Source organism: Camelus bactrianus, chromosome 16, assembly GCF_048773025.1.
Source record: "Camelus bactrianus isolate YW-2024 breed Bactrian camel chromosome 16, ASM4877302v1, whole genome shotgun sequence".
NCBI classification, from domain to species: domain Eukaryota; kingdom Metazoa; phylum Chordata; class Mammalia; order Artiodactyla; family Camelidae; genus Camelus; species Camelus bactrianus.
The window spans coordinates 4,085,359-4,109,074 of NC_133554.1; the positions used below are offsets into that span (position 1 = coordinate 4,085,359).

At 48.6% G+C, this 23,716-nt stretch overlaps 1 protein-coding gene across 8 annotated transcripts in view; it reads right to left on the reverse strand.

Moving 5' to 3' along the window:
- Positions 1 to 23,716, reverse strand: part of MYOCD (myocardin) — a 164,584-nt gene that overhangs the window by 6,959 nt on the left and 133,909 nt on the right. For 6 of the 8 annotated variants that reach the window (XM_074342141.1, XM_045524801.2, XM_074342140.1 and 3 more), the window contains 8 exons: positions 22,138 to 22,313; positions 19,012 to 19,137; positions 15,025 to 15,269; positions 13,096 to 13,249; positions 5,987 to 6,928; positions 4,043 to 4,186; positions 2,904 to 3,032; positions 734 to 791 (listed from right to left, as the gene is read on the reverse strand). In XM_074342141.1, coding sequence (XP_074198242.1) covers positions 734 to 791; positions 2,904 to 3,032; positions 4,043 to 4,186; positions 5,987 to 6,928; positions 13,096 to 13,249; positions 15,025 to 15,269; positions 19,012 to 19,137; positions 22,138 to 22,313 — 1,974 coding nt within the window. The remainder of the gene's footprint in view (positions 1 to 733; positions 792 to 2,903; positions 3,033 to 4,042; positions 4,187 to 5,986; positions 6,929 to 13,095; positions 13,250 to 15,024; positions 15,270 to 19,011; positions 19,138 to 22,137; positions 22,314 to 23,716) is intronic. The other 2 variants (XM_045524800.2, XM_045524804.2) reach the window with 1 other exon arrangement.

A 23,716-nucleotide genomic window follows, 5' to 3' on the forward strand; every position in this document is an offset into this window, starting at 1 on the left:
GGAGTTGCCTGTTCACTGCTCGTTGCCCTCCTCCCTACCGGACCGCAGACCCCACAACGGTGGGGACTCCGCCCGAGGCAGCACTGAGCCGGCCGTGACGCCCAGTCACTTTCTCTCTGAAACTTTAAACGTTGTTACATGAGGGCTCAGATCTCTTCTATCCACACGTGCTCCTGACACGATCTTATTCATTTGTGTGGTTTCAAATTGGAGGCACTTACTAGGGATTTTTTTTAAATAAATAAATGAATGACTTGAAAGGAGGCAAAAAAAGGACAGGTTGATCATTTTTTATTGGTAGCCTGAACGACATTTAAATATGAGTGGGCTGTCAGTGGGAGATGACTAATTAAATTTCCCTTTGAGTAGAGAGCACAAAACTTGCTTTATCTACTTTCTTCGTCTTCTTATAATTAAGAAAACAGGGACACTGGGATGAGTATGGTAGGGAGAAGCGGTGTCACAAGAGAAAAATGGGGAAACAGCGACTGAGCTGAAAGATGAACAGTTTGAAATTATTGGGGGAAAACGTCCCTAGGACAACGGGACAAAGGCAGGGGGAGTCGTCAACCCTGCCTTCCTGTACTGGCTCCACGTGTGGACAGGAAGCTCAGAAGAAGTGCCACTCTACCCAGGGATGGCTTTTTGGTCCAACTTACAGTGAGCATGTGACCTTGGTCCTAAGGGCTCATGCCCAGAGTGCATGCAGGTGCAGAGCGTCTCGCCGCCTTACCTCCGCTTTCAATGAGGACGTCCAGGAGCTCGTCCATCTGCTGACTCCGAGTCATCTGCTGTGGCACGTTAACCAAAAGAGAACAGAGACGTTAAAAGGTGGCTACCGCTTCCACAAGAAATCATCAGAAGCAGCATGGCAGGGTTTTGAACTTGGTTTGGTTAGGGCTTTATTTTTAAATTGTGGTAAAATACATACAACATAAAATTTACTGTCTTCACCATTTGAGAGTGTACAGTTCAAATGCATTAAGTTCATTCACACTGTTGTGCAACCATCACCACGGTCCATCTCCAGAATTTTTGCCACCCTGCAAAACTGAAACTGTCCCTACTAAACACTAACTCCCCGCTCTGCCTCCTGCCCTCAGCCCCTGGCAAGCACCATTCTGTCTTCTGTCCCCATGACTCTGATGACGCCAGGCACCTCATGTAAGTGGATTCAAACGGTACTTTTCCCTTTGCGACTGGCTTATTTCACTTAGCATAATGCCTTCAAGGTTCGCCCATGCTGTAGCAGGTGCCAGAATCTCCTTCCTTGTTAAGGCTGAGTAACACTCGTTACAGGTACAGACCGCGTCTTGTTCCTCCACCCAGCCAGGGACGGGCACTTGGGCTGCTTCCGCCTGCCGGGCTTCGTGAACAGCACTGCTGTGAATATGGGGGTCACGGGCTAAGGCGTCTTGAACCACGTGCAATGCAAGCTCAGTATTAACTGTGGACAGGAAACCACTGAGGAAAACAATCTGCTGCAACAAGGGAAGGGGAAGGAGGCAGAAGGCTTCTGCCCCGAGCCTTCCAGAGCGAGCTCAGCTGACAGGGAGGTTCCCCTCCTGGGAGCAGGGAGCCCTGATCCCTAGGTGACACAGCCGTTTTTCTCATGTTGAAGTGACTTGGCTCTGCCTCCCGCTCGGGTCTGTGGATGCAGCCCAAGAACGTGGCTCATGTTTCCCTGGTCCCTCATTGTAACAGCCCGCGGAGCCTGGTGACACTTGTGGGGCTCGTAGGGAATCCACCTTCCCCTCTGCTCATCTGAGTTGTTTAGTAGACTCAGTGGTGGAAGTCCACTTTGCCTGGTCCTTTTCTTTAAAACCAAGAAGGATAAGCTGATGTTTACAGATACCAGGGGACGGGGATGGGGAAAAGAGGGGCACAGACTGATCTCACTCTTCGGGGAGCCCAGTCCCCAGAATGCAGGCATCAGCAATCCACAGGGATGAGCACACTGCTTAGAGAATGGGTCATCTGCGTGAGACGCCTACAAGGTCCGGCAGGAGCCACACACAGGACAGGGAGGAAGAGCTGCGTGCAGAGGGATGCGCTCCTCCCAGGACGGAGAGGGCGCTTTGTTTCAGGCAACGGTTGTCTCGCAGAAACGTGCCTCCGGGGCTGCCAGATCTCTGATTTCTCAGAAATGAAAAAGCCTACCTTTTGCATAAAAATATCCTGATATTGAAAACACCCTCTCAGCCAAATGAAACCCGACTGTGGGCTGGGAGGTGGGTACCACGATGCAGTAACTGAGGAAGACCTTCTTCTCCGGGCTGAGTACATGCAAAGGGCCAACTGATGCTTTATCCAAGTTCAGACCATTTGAGATATGGGATCATGCTTTTTTTTTTTTTTTTTAACTTTTTATTTGAAAAATTTCCAAACATAAATGGACGTGGAGGAGACAATGAACTTCTATTATTACCCCATCAAGAACCATTAACATTTTGCTAGGATCACTGAATTCTGAAGCTCAGAAGAACCTTCAAAACTATGACGCCAACAATTACTCTCAGATATTTGGGAGCCCATCCTGGGCTTGGACAACGTGGTGAGCGCTACGTCATCTAGAATCCTTGCAGAGTAGACACTGCCCCCATTTTATGTAAGAGAGGTCAAGGATTTGCCCAGCCTTCTGGTAGTGGCAGCTGGCTGGTGGCTGAGCTCTGGCATGAAGTCCAGGCATCTGGGTGCCCAGCCAACCTCCTCTCTCTGCCTCGCACAGCGTCTGCACACACACAACGCCCTCCACAAGCAGCATCCAGACACTCTGCTCATTCCGGTGGGGAGAAGGCAGACGCACTCAGTGACGGCATCTACCCGCGTGCAGCCGAACCACGTGGGACAGCGCCCGCTCAGTCAGTTGACTCCTATAAAGGCTGCATCGCGTGTAAGCTTACCTGCTTCACTGCATCTTCATAGGACGGAGGCTGTGTTATGTCTGGAACTGCTGAAGGGGACTTAGAAAAAGTCGGGGATGGAAGTGGAAACTTTGGCCCTGTCTTATCAGAAGCATGTAAACCGGCGATCTGTGTGGGTAAAACGCAGAAGAAGACCATCAGTCCGTGCATCAGAAACGGTACAGCTTCGGCTTTAGAAATGACGGGATCAATTTTGGAAAAGTTGATTTAAGGGGAAAAAAGAGCCAGGGCTTAAATACATATTACATGTGGATTATAAATATATATTAACAATAGCACATATCACTAGGGACTCATCGCTGGGGGCATCTCTGGATGGGAACCTCAACAATTCACTCCCCCCCCCCAAGGTGTACCCTGGCTGTTAGGAGAAAGAAAATAAAGCAAAGGGTCCAGTCCAACACAAAGAGGTCCATCAACCCAGGGATCTCCAGAGCCATTTCCCTCTCAGCCCGTTTCATTCCTAAGTGGGTGCAGGTGCAGACAGCTGGAGCATGCCCGGGGTGTCTCTTCACGAGCCAGCCTCGTGTATCGTGGGTGCGTTCTGCGGAGGGTCCAGGCCATGTCAGGTCTCCATCCTCGGAGGACGCCCTGCCCAGTGGCAGGCAGCACCTCTGCGTCACGGCCGTCCGCTGTTCCCTTCCTTCTTCCCCCACTCCCGTGCTCCCTGCACCCTGATGTCCTGCGTCCTTCACATCCCTGATTCTCCCACCTGCGGAGATGGCTCTTTGCTTCCTTCTCGCACTGTGACTCCAGCCCTCTGCCCTCTCTAGTCCTTTCCAGGGATCCAGTACTTCCCGCTTTCTCCACATTATTTTCCCACGTCCCCTGACACCCATCTTCCACTTCACTGAAACTGGTTTGTCCACCATCCTGTTTTTGCAAACATACCCTGGTCATTTCAGTCACCCTGATTTCTGGGATGAACCCAGGAAATGAGTCCGTGGAACACTCTGACTCACATCTGGACCTCTGTTTCTGTCCTTTGCAAGTGGACTTGTTTCTATCGAAAATGTCATTTGTTTCTGCCTTGGGACCTCAACGTTTGGAGGACAGGGGACACAGAGAGAGAAGAGGCAAAGTCAACCCCCAGTTTAAACCTTTTCCCAGCTGCCTACCTTGTGCTGGACGCCCGGGCTTTTGGGACAAGGGTTGCCCCCAGCACCATGACCACTGTCTGGCTGGGTTCCGGAGAAGGAGGGGTGGAGGCTGGAAGGCTGGGGAGAGAAGCTTGGAGGGTGGCCCTCATGTGCCCCCGAGTTCTGCAGAAAGGAAAGAGTGACCAATTAAACAGCCACCAGCAGCACACTTGAGAGCAGTCTTGGCTGAGACCACTGGTCCCTGCCCTGGGGTCTTATCTTTCCAACCCCCTCAATTCCATGACAAAGGAGATCATCACCAAGTCAGATCTGGCTTTGGATATACCTGTTCAAAAATTTTCCACGCCTTCTGCACATCCTCAACAGAGGGTGTCCACATCTCAGTGGGTTAAGTCTTCAAGACACTCCCCAGTCCAGCACTATCTCCTTTTGCAAGCTTCATTCTACGAATCCCTCCGAGAGCTTCCCTCAGCACTCTGTGCTGTCTCCCTCCCTGTGTTTTTTCATGTGGAACGAACTTTTCCTGACCCTCCTTTTTCAGCTCCACACTTCTCAAGTCCAACTCCTTTGCAAAGCTGTCCAGACCTTTCAGGTCCTTCACGATCAATACCCACCCCGTGCCAATGCTTTGTGCAGCATTTAATGTCGTAAGTGTAGACCAGCAGTTATCTCACGTTGCTCTGTATCTTTTTCGTTTTTTATCACGTCATCATTTATGGCTTCAAAGACCGCTTTGGAAACCATCGATTACTGTACAAATGGTAGTTCTTCTTGAGAGTAGAGATACCATTAAATCGAGCATCTTCTGGTCCAAAGCTATGTATTTCAAGAGCTATTTTTACCTTTGTTTCCTAGGACACTATGCACTCAGTACCTGCTGTCAGCGATGATGATAATCCAGTGAGTCCCACTCCTCCCAGAGCGCTGACTCAGGAGTGAACATCGTCTGTGTGAATGTGTTCTGGCAGGTTCATAGAAGTGTATTCTCACTACCTATGGCCACACTTCATACGCCAGGGTAGAGAATATTCAGAGTAAAAAGGGCACGCACTTTAGAATCAGATAATCCCATGCTCCTGTGGCCCTAAGCAACTGGCTTAACCTCCCTAGGCCTTATTTTCCTCAATAGCAAAGAAAAACAAATTGGAACTTATGATGCATGCTGCTACCACAGGGCCTTTGCACTTGTTCTTTCTTTGCCTGCAATGCCTTCACCCTACCTATTCACGTGGCTTTCTCCTTTACCTCCTTCAAATGTCCCTGGCCTTTCTATTTAAAGTTGCAATTTTCCAACCTCCTCATCTCCCTTTTCTTTTTTTTTTTCCTGTAAGATGTTTCATTTTTCTAATATAAACACTTTACTTATATGTTTTGTTTACTGTCTGTCTCCCCAGGAGAACAGGGATTTTTGCTTGGCTAGTTTGACACTAACCCCCAGACACTAGAACAGGGCCTGGCACACAGTAGGTACATACTTACACGGTGAGAACAGGAAGGTCTGGTAACTTCCCCATTGGCCCTCTTGCTGAGCCAGTTTGGTCTTTGGTAAAACTTGATACCAAGGGGTCCTAGGAACAGCCCTATAAGCCAAATCTGGCCCCTTGCTTGCTTTTGTAAATAAACATTTATTGGAACACAGCCACGTGCATTCAATTACAAGTTGTCTGTGGCTGCTTTTCTGATATGAAGGTAGAGTTGAGTAGTTGTGACAGGGATCGTGTGGCCTGCAAAGCCAGAACTATTTATTACCTGGCCCTTTACAGAACAAGCTTGCCACCCTGGTCTCAGAAGTGAGTTTGTTCTGCCATAAAGGCTTGTGGCTCACGGCATCTGGGAGTTGATGCTGGACTTCTGGTAAACCCTCCCCATGAAAAGTTCCAACCTCAGCTCTGCAGCAGCTGCAAAGCCACACCCCACTTCCAGGAAGAGGGGCGCACCGGGCATGGGGCCGGGAGTCCTCACCTGTGCCGGACACAGCTGGCCGCTGACAGGGGAGGAGGCCCTGCGCTCTTCTCCTGGGGCGCCTGAAGAGGAAGGCAGGAAGTAATGGTTGTTGGGTGACGGGGGCAAACTGATGTGCTGCGGGCTTTTCACTGCCCCGAGCGGCGAATGCTGGGGCGAGCACTGCGGGCTGAGAAACGTGGACGATAGGACGCTGGTCTGACCCGAGGGCTCGGCGCAGGGAGCGTTCCCAAGGGGCAGGAGCTGAGTGGCTTCGCAGGCTGGCGGCAGGCCCTCCAAGCTGCTGCTCTGTCTTTTCACAGACAGCGGTGGGGATGCGAAAGGACAGCTGGAGACAGCGTCCTCCTGCTTGATGGGGGTGGCGGCCAGGAAAGGCAGCGGCTTCTTCTCAGAGCCATGGCTCCTCTTCTGCTTCTGCAGCTGCATCCTCAGCTCCTCCACCTGCCGCTGCTCCTGCTGGAGTTTCCAGGTCAGCTCGTTGATCACCTTCTGCTTCTCCACCAGCATCTTGTCCTTCTCGGAGTCCAGCCCGTCCAGCTCGGGAGGGATGGAGCCCCCGTTCAGGCTGCTCATGAGGCTTTCCTCGGCACACGCGTGAACCGGGGACGGGTGGAGGCCGAAGGATGGGGACGCATCGTTGAAGGTATCGGGCAGGGACCCCGCCACCGACAGGTCGGACGAGGCAGGTGAGATCGGGGGGCTGGAGCTGGTGCTGCCGAAGTGGTAGAAGCCGTTGGATAAGGCGCTGGTGGACGGGGAGGACTGGTACCCGGGCAGTGCACTGGTGGGCGTCACGGGAAAGGTGACAGTCGTTATATCCCCGAAGTTGGGCACCGTGTTCCCGGAACAGTCCTGGAAGGGCCGTAGCCGGTCCATGAGGGCCGTCTTGGTGCCGGACACGGGCAGACCTCGTATTCGAAGCTGTTGTCTTAATTCAGAGACCTAAAGAAACCAGGCGGGGTTAGTGTTCGGGCTGCTTCCTGACAATCTTTTTAAAAATGTATTTTTATTGCAGTAGCTTTTTGTGTTAACACATTACAGACTGAATTTTATAATGTCCACTTACTTGTTTCTGATTTCCTCCTTGACACCCGAAATACACTGGCTTTGCACAATTTTAATGATCTCAACAAATTGTCCTACATCATGTTTTCATGGTCCCAGATCACAGGAATGTCCAGCTCGAAGGAAGCACAGGGGCTGGCTAGTCTACTGTCCTCCAGCCCCCATCCCGGTCTGCATCCCTCTCTTTACAGCTGAGAAAACTGCCTCTAAATTCTTAGTGCAGTGTCAGGGTTTGCTGTTATTATTACGCTGATTCACATGTAATTATTTCAATCCTGCATTTTTTTGTGTATTCATAAATGATAAATTAAAGATATCTAAAAATATGAGAGACATGATGGGACACTATAGATCCATTAAAACTGATGCTATAAATATCTGTGGACATAAAATAATGAATAATTGCTTATGGTATGTGATTAAGGGGGGGAAGTTTGAACTGTCTGATTCTATTTCTCTAAGAATTATATAAATATGTCTATATATATATGTTTAAACCCATGCTTGCAGATGGAAATACCTGCATAAAGACATGCTAAAATGTTAAGAATGGTTCTCCTGATCTGTTTCTGAAATAGCCCATATTAGCACGTTCCTTTTGTAATTAAAACAGGAAAGCTGTTAAATACCTAGATGTCAATAATCCCACAGAACAGCTAGAAATCTATAGGGAAATATTCTACTGATATTTTGTAGAGAAAGATCTTTTGAGCATCAAAGCAAAGAAAGTAATCATAAAAATATTGACCACAAAAATGGAAAACGCCTATAAGACAAAAATTTATTTTTGACTATCTTTATTTTTAGAATCTGCTCTGGCACTGGAAGAAAATGCAAGTGCAAACAGCAATCTCATTAAAAAGACAATTGCAGGGCAAATGATACAGTGTTAGTAAGCTCAGTGTATCAAGTTGAACAACCCTAAAGAAAAAGATCGACACCCAGTATAAAGCCAGGTCAGGACATGATCCAACTCCTCACAAACACAAGATAAAATTAGAACAGAAAAGTGGCTGGCAGGGAAGGCGTAGCTCAGTGGTAGAGCATGTGCTTAGCATGCATGAGGTCCTGGGTTCAATCCCCAGCACCTCCATTAACAAATAAATAAATAAACCTAATTACTTCATCTTCAACAAAATTAAAAAAAAAAATTTAATTTAGAAAAATGGCCAATAACATAGTGTACCATCATTAGTATTCTAAGAAGTGCAAATAAAATAAATATGTACATAGTTTAATATTCATTAAATTGACAAAGAAATGAATAATAAGACTTTGTGTTAGTGAAGTAGCAGCAAAAATAAGTGAATAAAAAATTAAAAAAGAAAAAAAAAGCTCTTTAATACCTCGTTAGTCCAAGCGTGGCCTTCAGGCCAGCAGCACGGGACAGCAACTGGGAGCTAAAGTTAGAAAAGCAGGCTCTCAGGCCCCTCCCACACCTACTGAATCAGAAGCTGCATTTCAGCAAGAGCCCCGGGCACATCTGGGCTTGGGGAGAGCTGCCCTAGCACACTGCTTCCGGGGAACAGATCAGCCCGGACGTTCAGGGCGGAATGTGGTAAAACAGATGAAGAGCTTTTAAAAATATTCATGTGTTTTGGTTCAGGAGTTCCACTCCCATATATTTAGCCTGGGAAGACAATAAGAGATGATAATAAACGTGTGTGCAAGTTCTATTTTCAATAGCAAAAATTCAGAAGCAAGTTAAAAGTCCAATAGATGGATGCTAACTGGGTGGTGAAATGACAGGCCAGTATGACAACTGAAAATGCCACTGAATATTAAACATGAAAAAAGTTCATGACACATAAAATAGAAAAGCATGCTGGAAATGACTGCTCATGTAATTATTTTAAAACAATTATTATTACTATTTTTAAATTGAAGTGTACTCGGTCCATAATGTGTTAGTTCCTGGTGTGGAGCACAGTGATTCAGTTACATATATGTATGTATTCCTTGTCATCTCCTTTTCCATTACAGGCTCTTGCGGGGTATTGAGTACAGTTCCCTGCGCTCTACAGCACGACCCTGCTGTTTATCTATTGCACATAGAGTAGTTATCTGCAAACCCCGGGCTCCTCATTTATCCCCCCGCCCCTCGGCAACCATGAGTTTGTCTTCTACGTCAGTGAGTCTGTAGAACAATTATTTCAAAAGAAAGCATGCCGATATGTATTTTAAGTCTGGAAGGAAATACAGTCTGCAATGCTCGCCGTGAGTCAGCTGTCCTTTAGAATACCTTCTACGTTTCTCTCTGCTGTCATATTTCAACAGTGAATACACGCTACCTTATGAGTTATTTAACAAGCCATCTTAGAAGGACTGCAACAACGTACTGCACCGCCAGCAACAACACATGCTCCCTCCCCCGAGACCAGCGAGCCTTGTTTCACCCTTTTCTCTTAGATTTGCTGGTTTGAAAAAGTGCAAAATGGCAACTCATTATTGTTTTAATTTTGAATTACTTAAAATTAATGAGTTCTACATCTATTTTTAGAATCTGCTCTGGCACTGAATAATTTAAACTACATTATTAAATAATACAGTTCATAGTCTAAAATAAAATGTTGAGTCCAGTTTAAATTTCAGAATATTACGCTGTGGAGGCTTGCTTGGGACACAGATTTGTATACAGCTCTTTCCTACAGTGACCGGTGTTTTCATCATTGATACATTTTAAGCCATTTATTATGAAAAATTTCAAACATACACAAAAGTAGATAGAAAAGTACAGTGACCCCATAAACCCATTAACCAGCTTCAGCAATTCTCAGCTCATGCTTGTTTCATTTATACCCTGATCTTGTTTGATTTATACCCCAAACTACTTCTTCCCTTACATTTCCTGAATTATGTAGAAGGAAATTGCATATTTAAATCTGTAAATATTTTGGTATCTTTCTCTAAAAGGCAAGTACTTAAAAAAAACATAGATACAAGATCATTATCACACCTAAAAATATGAACAATTATTTCTGAATATCCATCAAATATTTCCCCAGCTTTAATCGTCTCATTTACTCCCCCACCCCAACCCCTCTCTTTCTCTGTCTCTGTCTGTCTGTCCGCCTCTCTCATGCTTTCTCTATCAGTATCTCTCTGGCTCTCTGACTCTCCAGATTCTTAGAAACAGGGTACAAAACAATCCGTCTACTGCAAAATTACCACTTAAAACTTTTAAATGAGGAATCAAGCTTTTTTCTCAGTGCTTTCCCCCGTTCACCTCTATGTAGCAAAGCATGAGCATTTCTGGAAAACGTCATCTTTGCTCCCTTTTTCTGATTACTTCTTTTGAGGGTCACCTTCATTAGTTTCTCTTACCTCTTCCTTTTCCCCGAATGTGGTTTCATCATTCACTTCCTTCATTCCGTCTTCTCCCCCCACCCCACCCTGACCCTTTCCATTTCGACCGCCTCCTATCTCCTTCACTTCTCCAGGCCCAGCCCCCCCCCCCCCCACTATGCAAAGGATTCGGAGATTCCTGTTTATCTCCCTGATGACGCAGGTGAGCGGAACGAGGCTGGTGTATTTCTAGCTGGTGGAAACTGGCAGGACTTTTTCTCTTGATCATCCTGCTGGTCCCTGCGACTCGACTTTCCTAAGCTGAATGAACGTGCCAACATCCTTCCAATCAGCTCCTCTCTCTGCCCTCCCAGTTTCTGCCCCTGCAGAGACTCTCCCAGGTGACACCTCTCCCTGCACACCCAGTGGTCAAACCCAGTCAAAGGTCCGCCTTCTCCACTCTCATCTCAAGAACAATAGCAAAGCTTTCCACATCTGTCACTTGAGTTCAAGCCCCAGGTTCATCATTTAGAAGCTGTTTAACTTGCATATCATTTAACCCCTATCCGATTTTTTATGTTCACATTTAAAACTTATCTTCAAACAACAAGGTCCTACTGTACGGCACAGGGAACTATAGTCAATAACTTGTAATATCTATAATGAAAAAGAATATGAAAAAGAATATATATATATATATGCATGCATAACTGAACCACTGTGTTGTACACCTGAAACTAATGCAGTATTATAAATCCACTAAGCTTCAGTAAGAACAAAACAAAAACAAATGATCTTACAGGGTAAAAATTAAAGCACACTTATGTAGGGTGTGGACTGATGGTTTATACTCAAAAAATGGTAGCAGCCACTGTCATCACCATCATCTCCTCAGACCCGTGCTAATTATGAGAACCATAACCAGCCAGTGATTCTGAGCACGTGTGGGTCAGGGAAGCCACCTCTGGGGGCTCTCACAGGTGGCACAGCACATGTGGACAATGTTTTCTTTGGGGCCAAGACATCTCCAGTTCTGTGTGACCTGGGCTCCCATCCAGAGATAGACTGCTTAAAAAAAAAAAAACTTTTCAAAAGGCATGTAACATAAAATGTACCATTTAATAATTTTGAAGTGTACAGTTCAGCGGCATTAAGGGCAATCACAATGCTGTGCAAATATCACCACTATCCATCTCCAGAAAGTTTTCGTCATCTCAGATTGAACCTCTGTCCCCATTAAACACTCAGTCTCCATTCTCCTGTCCCCTGGCAGTAACCAAAATTCTGCTTTCTGCCTCTGTGAACTTGAAGGCTCCAGGTACCTCCAGGTATGAATGCAGTATTTGTCCCTTTGTGTCTGGTTTACTTCACTTGGCACACAGTTTTCAAGGTAACAGCGCCTACTTTTATCTCTATAGACTTACGATCTGGGGAGTGAAGGGCAGTGACCACCGCTCTGGAGAGTGTCATCGTGATCCTGGCTTCCTCTTCTGCGTGTACAGTTGCCAAATTGAAACAAGCTCAACGAAACCCAAACGTTTTTATTCCAAGTGTAAGGAATAGAGACACCTTTGATATCAGGGCCCGCGATACATTTTATTTACCGGTATTGGCACTTGGTAGGCATAGAATTTCCTCTGACTTCAAAGAGTCCCAGGCCTGCCTTTCTGGCAAAGAAGATAATAACTGAAGACTGAGCACGGGAAGGCAGGTGACCAATGAGGACTGAGGACTGGGGGAGGTCATAAGGTCGGCCCAGGGAAGACCACGGGGACCTTAAGAAATTTAGTCTTTTGGGGAAAATGATACAGTCCCCTTGAGGGGGAAGAGTAATTGGTGGGGTGGAAACCAGGTAAACGGGGTGATCACTGAAGACGGAGCAGGCACTAGGGGAAGGTGTGCTCCGGCATTAGCGGCACAGAAGGGCACCGCCCTCCCCCTTCTGTCCTTTTGTAATCACTGGAAGGACGAGTCTGCCAGCCCCGAGGACTGCTCTGAAACACCCCAGGTTCAACTCAAAGCTCAGCATCCTTTCAGTGAACTGTGGTTCACGTGGCCTGCGGTCGGAGGGAACTGTCAGCACCGACAGGGCCGCTAACGAGCTGTTGCTACGCTTCAGGTCAGGGATTCCCAGGCTGGGGGATTTCACAGAACAGCACCTTGTTTAAAGCTGTGTGATGGACGTAGGGTTACCAACACTTTACCTGGTTAAGTAAGGGCTGTGCATCTTATTGAATGATACCCTGGTTTAATAAAAAGAAACAAAACTCCACCAGAAACTCTCAATTTCCATCCACCCCAGTCATTCCCTGATGGAAGGAAGGGACCTTTTAACGTTCAAAACATTGGTGGGAAATAAATACTTTGGATGAAGATTAGTCAGATATGTTGAATGCACTCAGATTTAGGAAAAGGTTTTTACATGGTTCTTGTTTTTTTATTTCGAGAGACCGGTAAAAGTTCATCGTGCAGTCGGCCACTGGGAGCTTGATCAATCTCACAGCTGCTCCCAGTGCTAAGCCCTCTCAAGTCTATGACTCGATTTGATATTTACAATAACTCATTCATGCAAAGGAGGAATCTGAGATGCAGAAACACTACGAAACTGACTTAAGGTTGCATGGCGAGTGGAAGAGCTGAGCTGGGAGCCAAGTCTTTTGTTCTATCCGGTCGTCCAACCACGGCGGATAGAACATTTTTTGTAAAAAAAATGTATTTGTTAAAAAAAGAAAGAAAGAAAATCATGCCAAACCCCCTACCTTCAGATCATCTAGGTTTGATGGGAGTGGGCCCGGTTTGAGAGAAGAGACACCAGTTTGTCCAGAAAAACTGTTTTTGGCAGGAGACAAGGGGGTGTTGCTCAGTGGTGTTGAAGAAGAGTTTGGATTCCTGACCATCTGTTCATTTGGTTCTCTGGAAAACAAACAGAAGCGGGGCACTTAAACCACAGTGAGACACACACATGGGGTGTGATATTGAGGTTTATAATAAGAAACACACATTCAGTCTTCATCCCGGTTTCTGGCACAGCTCCTAAAACCCTGGGATTTCCTGAGTCACGAGAGCACGAAACTCTTTTGTCATCCTAATGAGGTGGCTTTTGGGAGGGACCTAAGGATGGTGGCTGGTGGCCCGGAGAACCAGCCCTGGGATTAGAGGATTGGACCTTTCAGTCCTACCTTGACCTCTGAGGAGGAGAAAGTGCTGGAAGTTGAACTGACTGTCAACAGTTAATGATCTAATGAATCACGCCTATGTAATGAAGCCTCTATACAAACTGAAAAGGATGGGGTTTCGAGAGCTTCCAGGTTGGTGAACACATGGCGATTTGGGGACAGTGGTGTACCTGGAGGGGGCGTAGAAGCCCTGCCTGCCTCCCGCATACTTGCCCTAAGCATCTCTTCCATCAGGCTGTTCCTAAGGCGAGTTATGCCCTTTTTATAATAAACCAGTCATCTAGTAAATAAAATGTTTCTCTGAGTTCTGTGAACCACTCTAGCAAATTAATCAAACCCAAGGAGGGGGCTGCCGGAACCTCCAATCTACAGTCAGCCGGTCAGAAGCACGGGTGACAACTTGGACCTGTGGCTGGTGTCTAAAGGGGGAGGGGGCAGTCTTGTAGGACTGAGTCCTTAACCTGTGGGATCTGACACTACCTCTGGGTAGACAGCTTGAGAACGGAACTGAATCATAGGATACCCAGCTGGTGTCACCGAGACTTGCTTATTGGTGGGGAAAACCCAGAGACCAGAACCCTGAGGGGAAGACTTGCATTTGGATCAGATCACAAGCTAATTGCCTTGAAAGATCAGGATGTGATAGTAATTAATCAGTAATAATAAGAACAAATGCAATGTAATCCACGTAACAATAGATCCACAGAAGTGGCAGGGCGGGGAGCAGCGCAGGCCAGGTGGCAACTGGCAAGGGACCCTCAAGCTAGTCTGGGGAGACGGGAGGGAGCGGTGGAGACGGAGGCATTTGGGAGAATGCACGCCCATCTGTGATTTTGCACGTGTGCGTCCTGCAGAGGAAGGAGCAGGCGTGTGAAGCCTGATCGTGTTCAGCACTGGCTGTAACTGCCAGCACAACCCGAGGCTGAACAGAGACAGGGGAGGGGACCCACATTCAACATCACGGTCGAGGAGACAGACCGTTTAAAAGGTGACCTAACTCTGAGGTCACACATGGGGCTCAGGAGTCCAACTTCAAGGCTGTCACTCAGTCACTCACCTCTGTTGCTTCCTAAAGAGTAAACTGGGGAGGCAGCTCATGAAACACAGCAGGTACTGGCTCTCTTGGACGGCTTCTCCTCTGTCGCACCCATGTCTGAATCGGAAAGTACTACTGCTTCTCCCACAGAGCCCTCCTCCTCTCAGGAGCCCTGATTCACCTGCTTCCTCCCAGCCGCATGTTCCCGAAAAAGTGCGCCTGGTTTCTGAACAGTCACATGCCTGCTCCTTCCTCTGCAGGACAGCACCCCTGTGAAGTCATGGATGGACGTGCACTCTACCACATGCCACAGTCTCCACCGCTCCCTCCTGTCTCCCCGAAACTAGTTTGAGGGCTAAACAGACTGGAAGAAGGCGTGGTTCAGTGCAGGACTCGCTGGGTCCCGAGGTGGTGCTCAGACAGAGGAGCCACCCCAGCTTCCGCCCTGGCCGGCACCCCAGCCTTGCCTGACGTACTTGAGCGGAGCCGGGTGGAGCCCGGGGTGGCTGAAGCGGTGCTGCTGCTGCTGGCTGAGGATCTGGAGCTGCAGGAACAGCTGCTGCTGCTGGAGCAGCCGCGCGTACGCCGAGTCCATGGGCGGAGGGGACCTCTCTGCCTTCTGGTCCGGGGGGATGTACTGGTGATACTTGAGCTTCTTCACCTTTGGCTTGGGGTCCTTGGGCTTTTTGTGGCGGTTCTTACTGTCACTCAAGGACTTGGACTGCAAAGAGGAAGAAGAAACAGCACGTGCTTTAGGTGATGGATGGGAGTGGCTTGGTGTCACGGACACACCGCAAGGACATCTTGTCTGAAGGAGTTTCGCGAATCCCGGACGCACAGTACAGCGGAGGCAGGAGGCACAAAGAGATCCTGGGATGTTAAGGCGCCCGGTGAACAAACCCACCGCAAATGCGTCACAACGGAAGGACACCCCCAGGCAGGAGGCTCTGGGAGATTCTCCCTCCCGGAGTACAGTCAGATGCAAGCCTGTGCTTCACCGAGGACACTTCCTTAACCTAAACCCAACTGCCGGCCAAATGAAGGAGACCTTCTGCTCTTGTGATGGGTTCCTAAGAAAGCTCTTCCATCTGTATACATGCAATCACCTTTAGTTAAGCCCCTAGTAAGCTGATTTATTAATGACATAAACTCAGACGAAATTAGCATGTCTTTGAAAATCCAGAATGTGGATTTTTGTTGCTTCAAAAGCGAGATCAATTCGTCTTCCCATGAAATCCTGATATAAGATCTGGAAGTGATACCCTCTGAACTAAAGATACTTTACTTACTCCGGGAAGGGTCAGCCACCAACTCGGACCTTCCCAGAAGTTACCCGTCATGAAGCACGATTTGGAGCCTTGAAAAAAGTGAAGGGTACAGGCTCGGAAGTGGAGACACATTTCTGAATGTGGTGCCACTGTTCAACTTTATGACATCTCAACTATCTCACCTGCAAGTTGGGGGAAATATTCTCCACTTGTTATCTCAGTCATCAATTGAAGGATGATAAAAGCTACTGTTGAAATAATAACAAATTTCAAATGACACTATGATTATATTTATAACCTGCTCCTAAAATCAAAAGGTTTCTATATATCGGAAAGTAATATGTCCATATTGCAATTAGTTAAAAAACAGACATTTCCAAACTCTTACTTTATTACTGAAGATTGAAAGGAACATACTTATCATGACGTTAGAGTTCTGATCTTAAGGATCTGGAGAAGTTGGAGGGAAGGTGTGGTACCAGCAGTGTCCAGAAGAGGGGGCTCCTGAACAGCTGGCAGCTACGTTGTGATCCGGCAGCTTCCCCACTGTAACCACAAACACACATCTGACCTATTTGACTCGCTTTTCTCTGACTCAGCACGTCCCACCAGCGAAGGCTCTTTGGTGTTTTCTCAAGGAGGCTCTTCCTGGAGGCCAATGAACAGGGAGCTCAAGTGTCCCCGTGGGCTTGGTGGCTCTCCTTCCCCCTGCTCATTCACTGACGAGCACTCCAGTTAATTAACTGGCCTTCTGCACTGGGGGGACTTCCTGCAGGAAGCTCTGCTCTGGCTCAGTCTCTGCTCCCACTCATCCTAGGACCTGCCTTCCCTGCGGGAGCGGCAGCCCTGGGTCTAGCAGCCAACTCAGGGGCTGAGGAATTTTCTCTGTGTGCTGTCTGAACACCAGAACTTCTAGGAGGTACTAAAATGGGACCATTTTCTCAGGATAGTGAGAGGCAAAGGCCGCTGAGCCCACGGATCTCTGAGTCCACAGAACTGTAAAGTCCCATCCTCTTTTTGACACCAGAGGAGACGAAAGTTGTGGGTTTGTTTTGGTTTGCTCTCTAGAACATGCCTGGTCAATTGAAGGGAAGCACATGCATCTTTCTAAAGCAGATCTGGATCCCAAATCCAGTGGTTTAAGATCCTGGCATGAAGGTGTGAAGCAAGTTAGTGAGCTGCAGGAGGGAACGGTGCCGCCTGCGGCGAGAGGAATGACGTCCTGATTCCGATTCGCTCGCACACTGGGCCAGCCGCACAGCGCGCCACCCCGGCAGCCAGTACACCGTCTGTCCATCCTGCCCTGCAAGCTGAAGTCCAAACTCCAGTCTGCAAGGGAGGCCACCACCAAGCTGCTTAAACATCCCCTCTCCGAGGGCTCACCCCGCTCCTGCCTCTTTCCCCTGTGTCTCCTGTCATCTGTGACTCCCTCCTCTGCCCGCTGTCTGGCTCTGGCTCAGCCTTTGAGGTTGGCTCATCTGGCAGGCCTTTCCTAACCCACAGGGATGTCTCTTGTATCTGCATGTCCCCTGTGGTCCTTGAGGCCGCCCCACAGTGGTCACACCGTGGCAGACCCTGCCGAGGGGTTGAGGGAAGCTGACGCCCAGCCCCCCCACCCCCCCAATCCTGCTTCCGAGGCTACTGGCCCTTATGGGGGTGTTGTGGCCGCCGGGGGAAAGGGACCTTCTTTTTGTATTTCGGTAAAATACAAGGAACATAAAAATCCCCATAGTAACCATTTCCAAGTCTACAATTCAGTGGTGCTTAGATTTTCCTTCCTTGCTCAAAACACCATATAGACTGATGGTAGCTACGGTATCAAACTAGACTGCAGCCTCCTTGAGGGCAGGAGTCGTGTTTTATTCGACTTGGCAAGCACCTCTCAGAGCCTACACTGCAAGCACCTTCCCCTTACCGTTTCGACAGAGTATTCTTAGGCATTCTCTCAACAGCCTCAGATAAATCTTACACAGTCAACAGGGCAGAGATACTCTTCCCTAGCTCAGCTGCCTCCTCCTCTGAGAAGTCCGCCAGTATCCCCTGGGCTTAGAGACGATGAATATTCACCAACTGAGAATTCACAGGCGCTGACCAATCAGAAGGACTGCTGGCTCTCACTTAAACCATCAGCCCAGCTGCATCAGCTGGGTGCCAACCCTGCTCCTCTTTGAAACTGACTGTCCTTCCTCGGGGCAACTCTCACACTCCCTGAATATAGGGCTTTGCTCATTTGCATGAGGCAAAACTTAAATACTTCGAAAGAAATATTAATAACATCTCTCTTTGCTCACAACATCAGAAATCATTGAGTTATCCCCTCCTCGCTCCACCGACGATGAACAAAATTCATCAACAGTCACATAATCTCAAAGCTGTTGAGCTGAGTGAATTGTCTGCTGCGTTTAAGCCACTGCAGTTTGGGGACTTTTACTGGGAAAATGAAACACACCTTTGTGCAGATGCGTTGGAGGAGGCAATGGGGCTGTTACTTTAACATTGATTCTTACTTAATTTACAGTCTTTTAAAAACATATTTCTTAAGAGCCACCTCAGTATTAAGTGGGGGCCCTAGAGCAGAGAAAACATGCCCCAAATCAACGAGCTGTTATTTGGGATAAAATGTCACGAAGAAGTCAAACGAAGGCCAGGCAGTCAATTAAGGAGGAGGCGTGAACCACGACGAGATGCGACACCAAGGAAGTTAACCCCGGACGCGCCATCCTGCCTGTAGCTTTGTTGCGGTGGCTGTAACCATGCCCTTCATCTTTCTTTCTACAGGGAGACTGGCTTGAATGAGAAAGGTTTGACCTTCGCGTTTGCTTCCCTTGCATAAAAGCCAACCGGCCTACACCTGCTTTGCGGCACGTACAAATCCTGCGTGCCTGCAGCCAGCAAGCTGAGCCCAAGAGCTCTGAGTCAGGGCTGTGCTGGTGGAGCTGTGACCCCAAGGAAGTACCCGGCACAGGAGCTCCTCCTCTGCAGGGGGGACCCCCGTGGTGCCGTGCGGACAACAGAGTCCTGGTCCGCAACCAGGGACGGCCCGCATCTCAACTCCTGTCTTGCGATGTTCCTGCGGATGGAACTCATCCGCGCGGCCGCGGGGCTCTTCCGTCGTCAGACCTGACCCAGAACGCCCCGCCCCGCGCTGGCCCTGGGAGCTGGGCGCCCAGACAGGCGCGTGCAGGCCGGCCCTACCTTCACAGCGGCGTGCGCAGGGAGGGGTGGGCTCAGGGAGCCGAGCCCCTGCTTCCCCGTGTCTGACTGGTTGCCGGGCTGTGGGGCCGAGTCATGCCTCTCGTTTTCTGAGCCAGAAGTAAGATCCTAAAAATCAAAATTTTAGCATTATTAGGAAACAGGAGTAAAAACTGTGGGACATGGAAATGTTAGAGCAGAGCTCCCCCACCCACCACAGCTCCACTGTGTTCCTCCAGCTTCTTACCCGACCAGTATCAGACCACGTCTCCCAGGGGAAGGGGCCACGTATATAATTTTTCCGCCAATGGAGGACACTTTTGAGAGGGAGAAAGCAGGCATTGTGAATAATTATTCCAGCAGACAGGTACAGAACCAGCCCTTTCTAGGTGAACCAGGACATCTGGTCACCTGCGGGAGGGGTTCCCTCCATCTGAAGCCAGGCCTACCTGCTGGACAGTGAGATTGAAAAAGAAAGGAGGAGGGAGGAGAGGGTGGGGAGCTTGGGGGAAAGCAGGACAACAAAAAAGTTAGATACAAGGGGGGTTAGCAGATGGAGGGGACGTGCGTGCTGATGTGTGTCCCTGTGAATACGAGTGGATGTCTCTGTGCGTCTGTGTGTGTGTAGTGCACATGCGCATACATGTACGTGCATCTCTGTTTGTGTACTGTGTGTATGTGTGGGTCTGTGGCCTATGTCTGCCTGTGTATGTCTGTGTATATGCGTGTGCATGTGTGTATATGTAAGTCTGTGTGTGTGTGCAGCCTCAGGGGAAACCTCTGTAAGAGGCATGTTTCCATGTGCAGAGGACTCTGTAAAGGATCGACCACCCGCTCTGTGTCCTACATCCCTGTGCTGTGACTCTGAAGAAAGGGGCAGGGCTGCTCACGATCTCCCCCTGAGCTGCTCATCCTTCCCGGAGCCCTGGCACCTGTCACGGGTCTGTAGGGTCCTTTTCTCGCAGAGCCTCAGCGTCCTCACCTGTCACACGGGCTTGCCGGATGAACCGACATACAACGACCCTGGCGTGCGGCCTGGCGCTGCTCAGCGCCCGTTCCCTTCTTCCCTGCTCCGAGGGTTAAGGAGAGAAGGACGTGTCTTCTCCCCAAGCCATCTTTAAATCCGGAGCTGAGGAATTTACTGTCAGAGTAATAAGGCACAAATGGTCTGATGTACTGTTTGATGTTATCAAAGAAGCTGGGCTGCCAAGACCAGCTGCGGCACGCCGGGGAAGGAAAAATGCTTTGATTATGAACTCTTGCACAATAAACAGACGACTGCTTCGGCTCTGCGTTCTCTGTCTCCCGTCTGCCTCCCTCCCGTCCCACATTTCATCCTCGGCAGCCTTGGGTTTGATCCAGTGGAGGGAAGAAGGGCCTGACAATGACCCAATGGTAGATAATTCTCAAGACTGTCCCTGATCCCTGTGCACTTTACATGGTAAAAACGTTTTCAAATACAACATCTGATGGGTGTTAAATTGTACACATGTCCAGCGATAAAGTAAGTAAGGCCTGGGGGTGCTGTGTAGAGCATGGTGACCGGGGTTAACGCTACTGCATTATCGATCTGAAAGTTCCTGAAACAGTAGATCGCAAAGGCTCTCATCGTAAGAAAACAAATTTGTAACTGTGTGGAGACACATGTGAACTAGACTTATCGTGGTGAGCATTTCACAATATATACAACCATACACAATGACTGTAATAGACGCAAGGTTTAACGGTGTATGTACACAACAGATACAAAATGTAATTGTGTATTTATAGAATATATTCAATGTATCATCATATATATTGTGCAATGATCAGCACAGTGAGTCTAGTTAACATTTGTCACCATACAGTTACAATTTTTTTTGCATCTATATATGCAATGTGTGACAGACACAGTGTATACAGCAGACAGAATATCAATGATGCTGTACACCTGATATTGTAACGGTTGTATACTTCGCGTATTTCACAATCCATACAACTGAACGGTTACCTTGTACGCCTGCAACTAACATAATGTTATGTCAATTATGCCTCAATTAAAAAAGTAAAACGTATATGAAGATATTAAATATCCACATATAATAAAAATATATAATATATACTAGCAAACAATATAAAATATATATAAAATATCTGATTTCAGTTCATCAAACGATTCCTCGGAGGCCAAGAGGAGTAGACTCTTCCTGAAGGGAAGGGGCTGAAGGCTGGAGGGGTCTCTCCAGAGCCGGACGTGGTGGAAGATTGATGCTTCGCTGCCAACGAGTGCGACCCTCTCCCCACCATGTGTAGACGCCCACACTCATCTTCTCTGGGGGCCCCGGGAAGACCACCCTGCCAGGCTGAGAAGGGCTCCCATGAAGACTGGGTGTGGCTTCCGAGGGGGCGCTCCGGGGTGGGGGGGGATCTGCGGTGCTCCTGGGACCACACAGCTACTCAGCCTCATGGGGTCTTAGCTGCTTCTCCGTAACATCTAAGACAAAATGCCTGGAAGGTGCCTGGCCCTGGCCCTGGTAGCTATCATGGCAGTAGCTATGGTTAACCATCACCACTGCTCCTTATAAATGTCTTTCAACAGTATTTGCCATACACATTTCTCATGTCTCAACAGTTCATGAGTTTGTCCAGAAAGAGGGGAGTGCTGTGCACGGGTCGGGGCTAGAGGAGGCCCCTGCAGTGGCTCGGCAGCTAGAAGCCAGCGACAGAACCATCCCAGGGCTCCTGCTGTGCAGCCAGTCAGCGCCTCCTGCTCCCCACGCCCCGGGGTCCTACAGTGACGACTCAGTGCCTGGAAAGACTGCGGGCTCTGAAACCAGTCCTGCTCTGGCCTTTTCTCTTCAGGAGACTGCCGGCTGGTCACCTAATCTTGGGGAGCCTCATGTCTACCTTCTCAGTAAAAATGGAGATAAAAGGGATCTGCATGGCAGACTGGATGCTGAAAACCTAAGTCAAAGGGCGTATTCCTGGGGACTCTCTTCCGGTGCTCTCTGGGGGCCTTCGGCCCTGAGCACAGAACCCTGGGCTGAGTAGGCTGAGAGGAGAGACATCTCTGGGGTCTCCAAGCAAAACCAGCTGTGGCCACGCTGATGTCAACGAGAGAGGTGACAGGCAGAGACGTGGTTTGTTTACCTGGATTGTGCCCAGAGGACCTGCCAAAGGGGTCTCCACAGCTTTCGTGTCTGGAGGGGAGCCTGCTGAGCCCTGGAGGTCTTCACTTCGCGTCTGATCAGGGGAGAGGCCATCGCTGCTGCTGTCCTCCTCAAAGGCAAATGCGTCTGTCGACTTGGAGAAGCTCACCTGGCTGCCTGTGGAGTGAAACCCGAGCACTGGGTCAGTGGCCGAGGCATATCTTTCTGGAAATGCTTCAAGTGTCATCCCTGTAAGGAGCACTTGTCTGCCTCCTTGGATGTTTTCAATTCAAGGTAAGAGTGAAGATGCACTTAAAATTAAATTTACTCCATATAAAGGAACGAAGACTGAGTAACATATTAAAGGTCCGTCCTCATTTGTTAAATTTTATTTTCAGGTTGATTGATGCCTGCACATTTAGTATGTGGACCCCTATCTTTCTGAAATGAACTCAGAGAAGACGAAGGAAAGAAAAGGGGTCATCAGATGAGGGAAGAGAAAAACCCTGTCTCCTTTGGGCTTTATGGCAAGAGAGGCAGCTGAGGTGACAGCGTGCCGTTCACATCACGTTCAGGTACCGATCAGGGCGCCCAGCACAAAATGTTTCGCAAACTTTGCTCTTACGGATAAGCCAGGAGAGCAACTGGGTTTAAATGCCAATGTCAGAATAGCTAAGGTCACTAGAGTGTCCCAAAGCCCCACTCAAATAAGGCATATCTGTTTATAAAAGCCATAAATGTGTCTCAGAAACTGAAGCGTGATCTTTGCTTTTTTATTATTTGGATTTTGCCGTTATTCCTCCCATCTCTGTGTCTCTGCTGGAGACCCCCACCGATGCACACGTGGTCCAGCTCTCCCTCGGTGGCCTACATGGTCTCCGGGGGGAAACCGAGACATCGGCTTGGGGACGGGGTTATCCGACCAGGTGGGGCCCCCACCACAGTCTTCTATGTCCCCTCTGTTTTTTTAATCACCAAACTCCTTCTGGGTTCTCATCCAACTGCACAGTACACGATGTACTGAGGCCACATAGCTCTCCTGACCCTATTCCAGGCACAGCTCTTGTAAAGGAATTTAGGTACTATCAGCGAGTTTTCCAGCCCGGGGCTCTGCAATCGCCCTGACAAGAACGTTTGACTCAGGCTCTGTGCAGATAAGAGAGAGGCGCTCTCACCGTAGGGACGAGAACAGGCAACGAGGAGCTGGAAGTAATGGAACAAACGTGGTTTGCGGCTCGTCATCACCGCCGCCACTGGCATCTGTCACAGACCCTCACTCAGACACGCAAGTGTCAGGTCAGGAGAGAGGCCGGACCCTGGGCAGCCTGCTGACTGGCAAAGGCTTGGGAACCAGCACTGCTGGCCCACGGCTTCAGGAGTGTTTATAAAAGTCACGATGTCTTTTCTATGATTATAAAAGTAATACCTACTTGTAAAACTTCATACCACGTGAGGTGTCCGTGATAAGGCACGCAGTCACCCCACATCCGTGCGTGGCTGATTTCCTCCTCTAGATTGAATTCTGTACGTACAGCGAGATCCACACATACTTAAAAAGCATTTCACACAGGCCTGGGTGA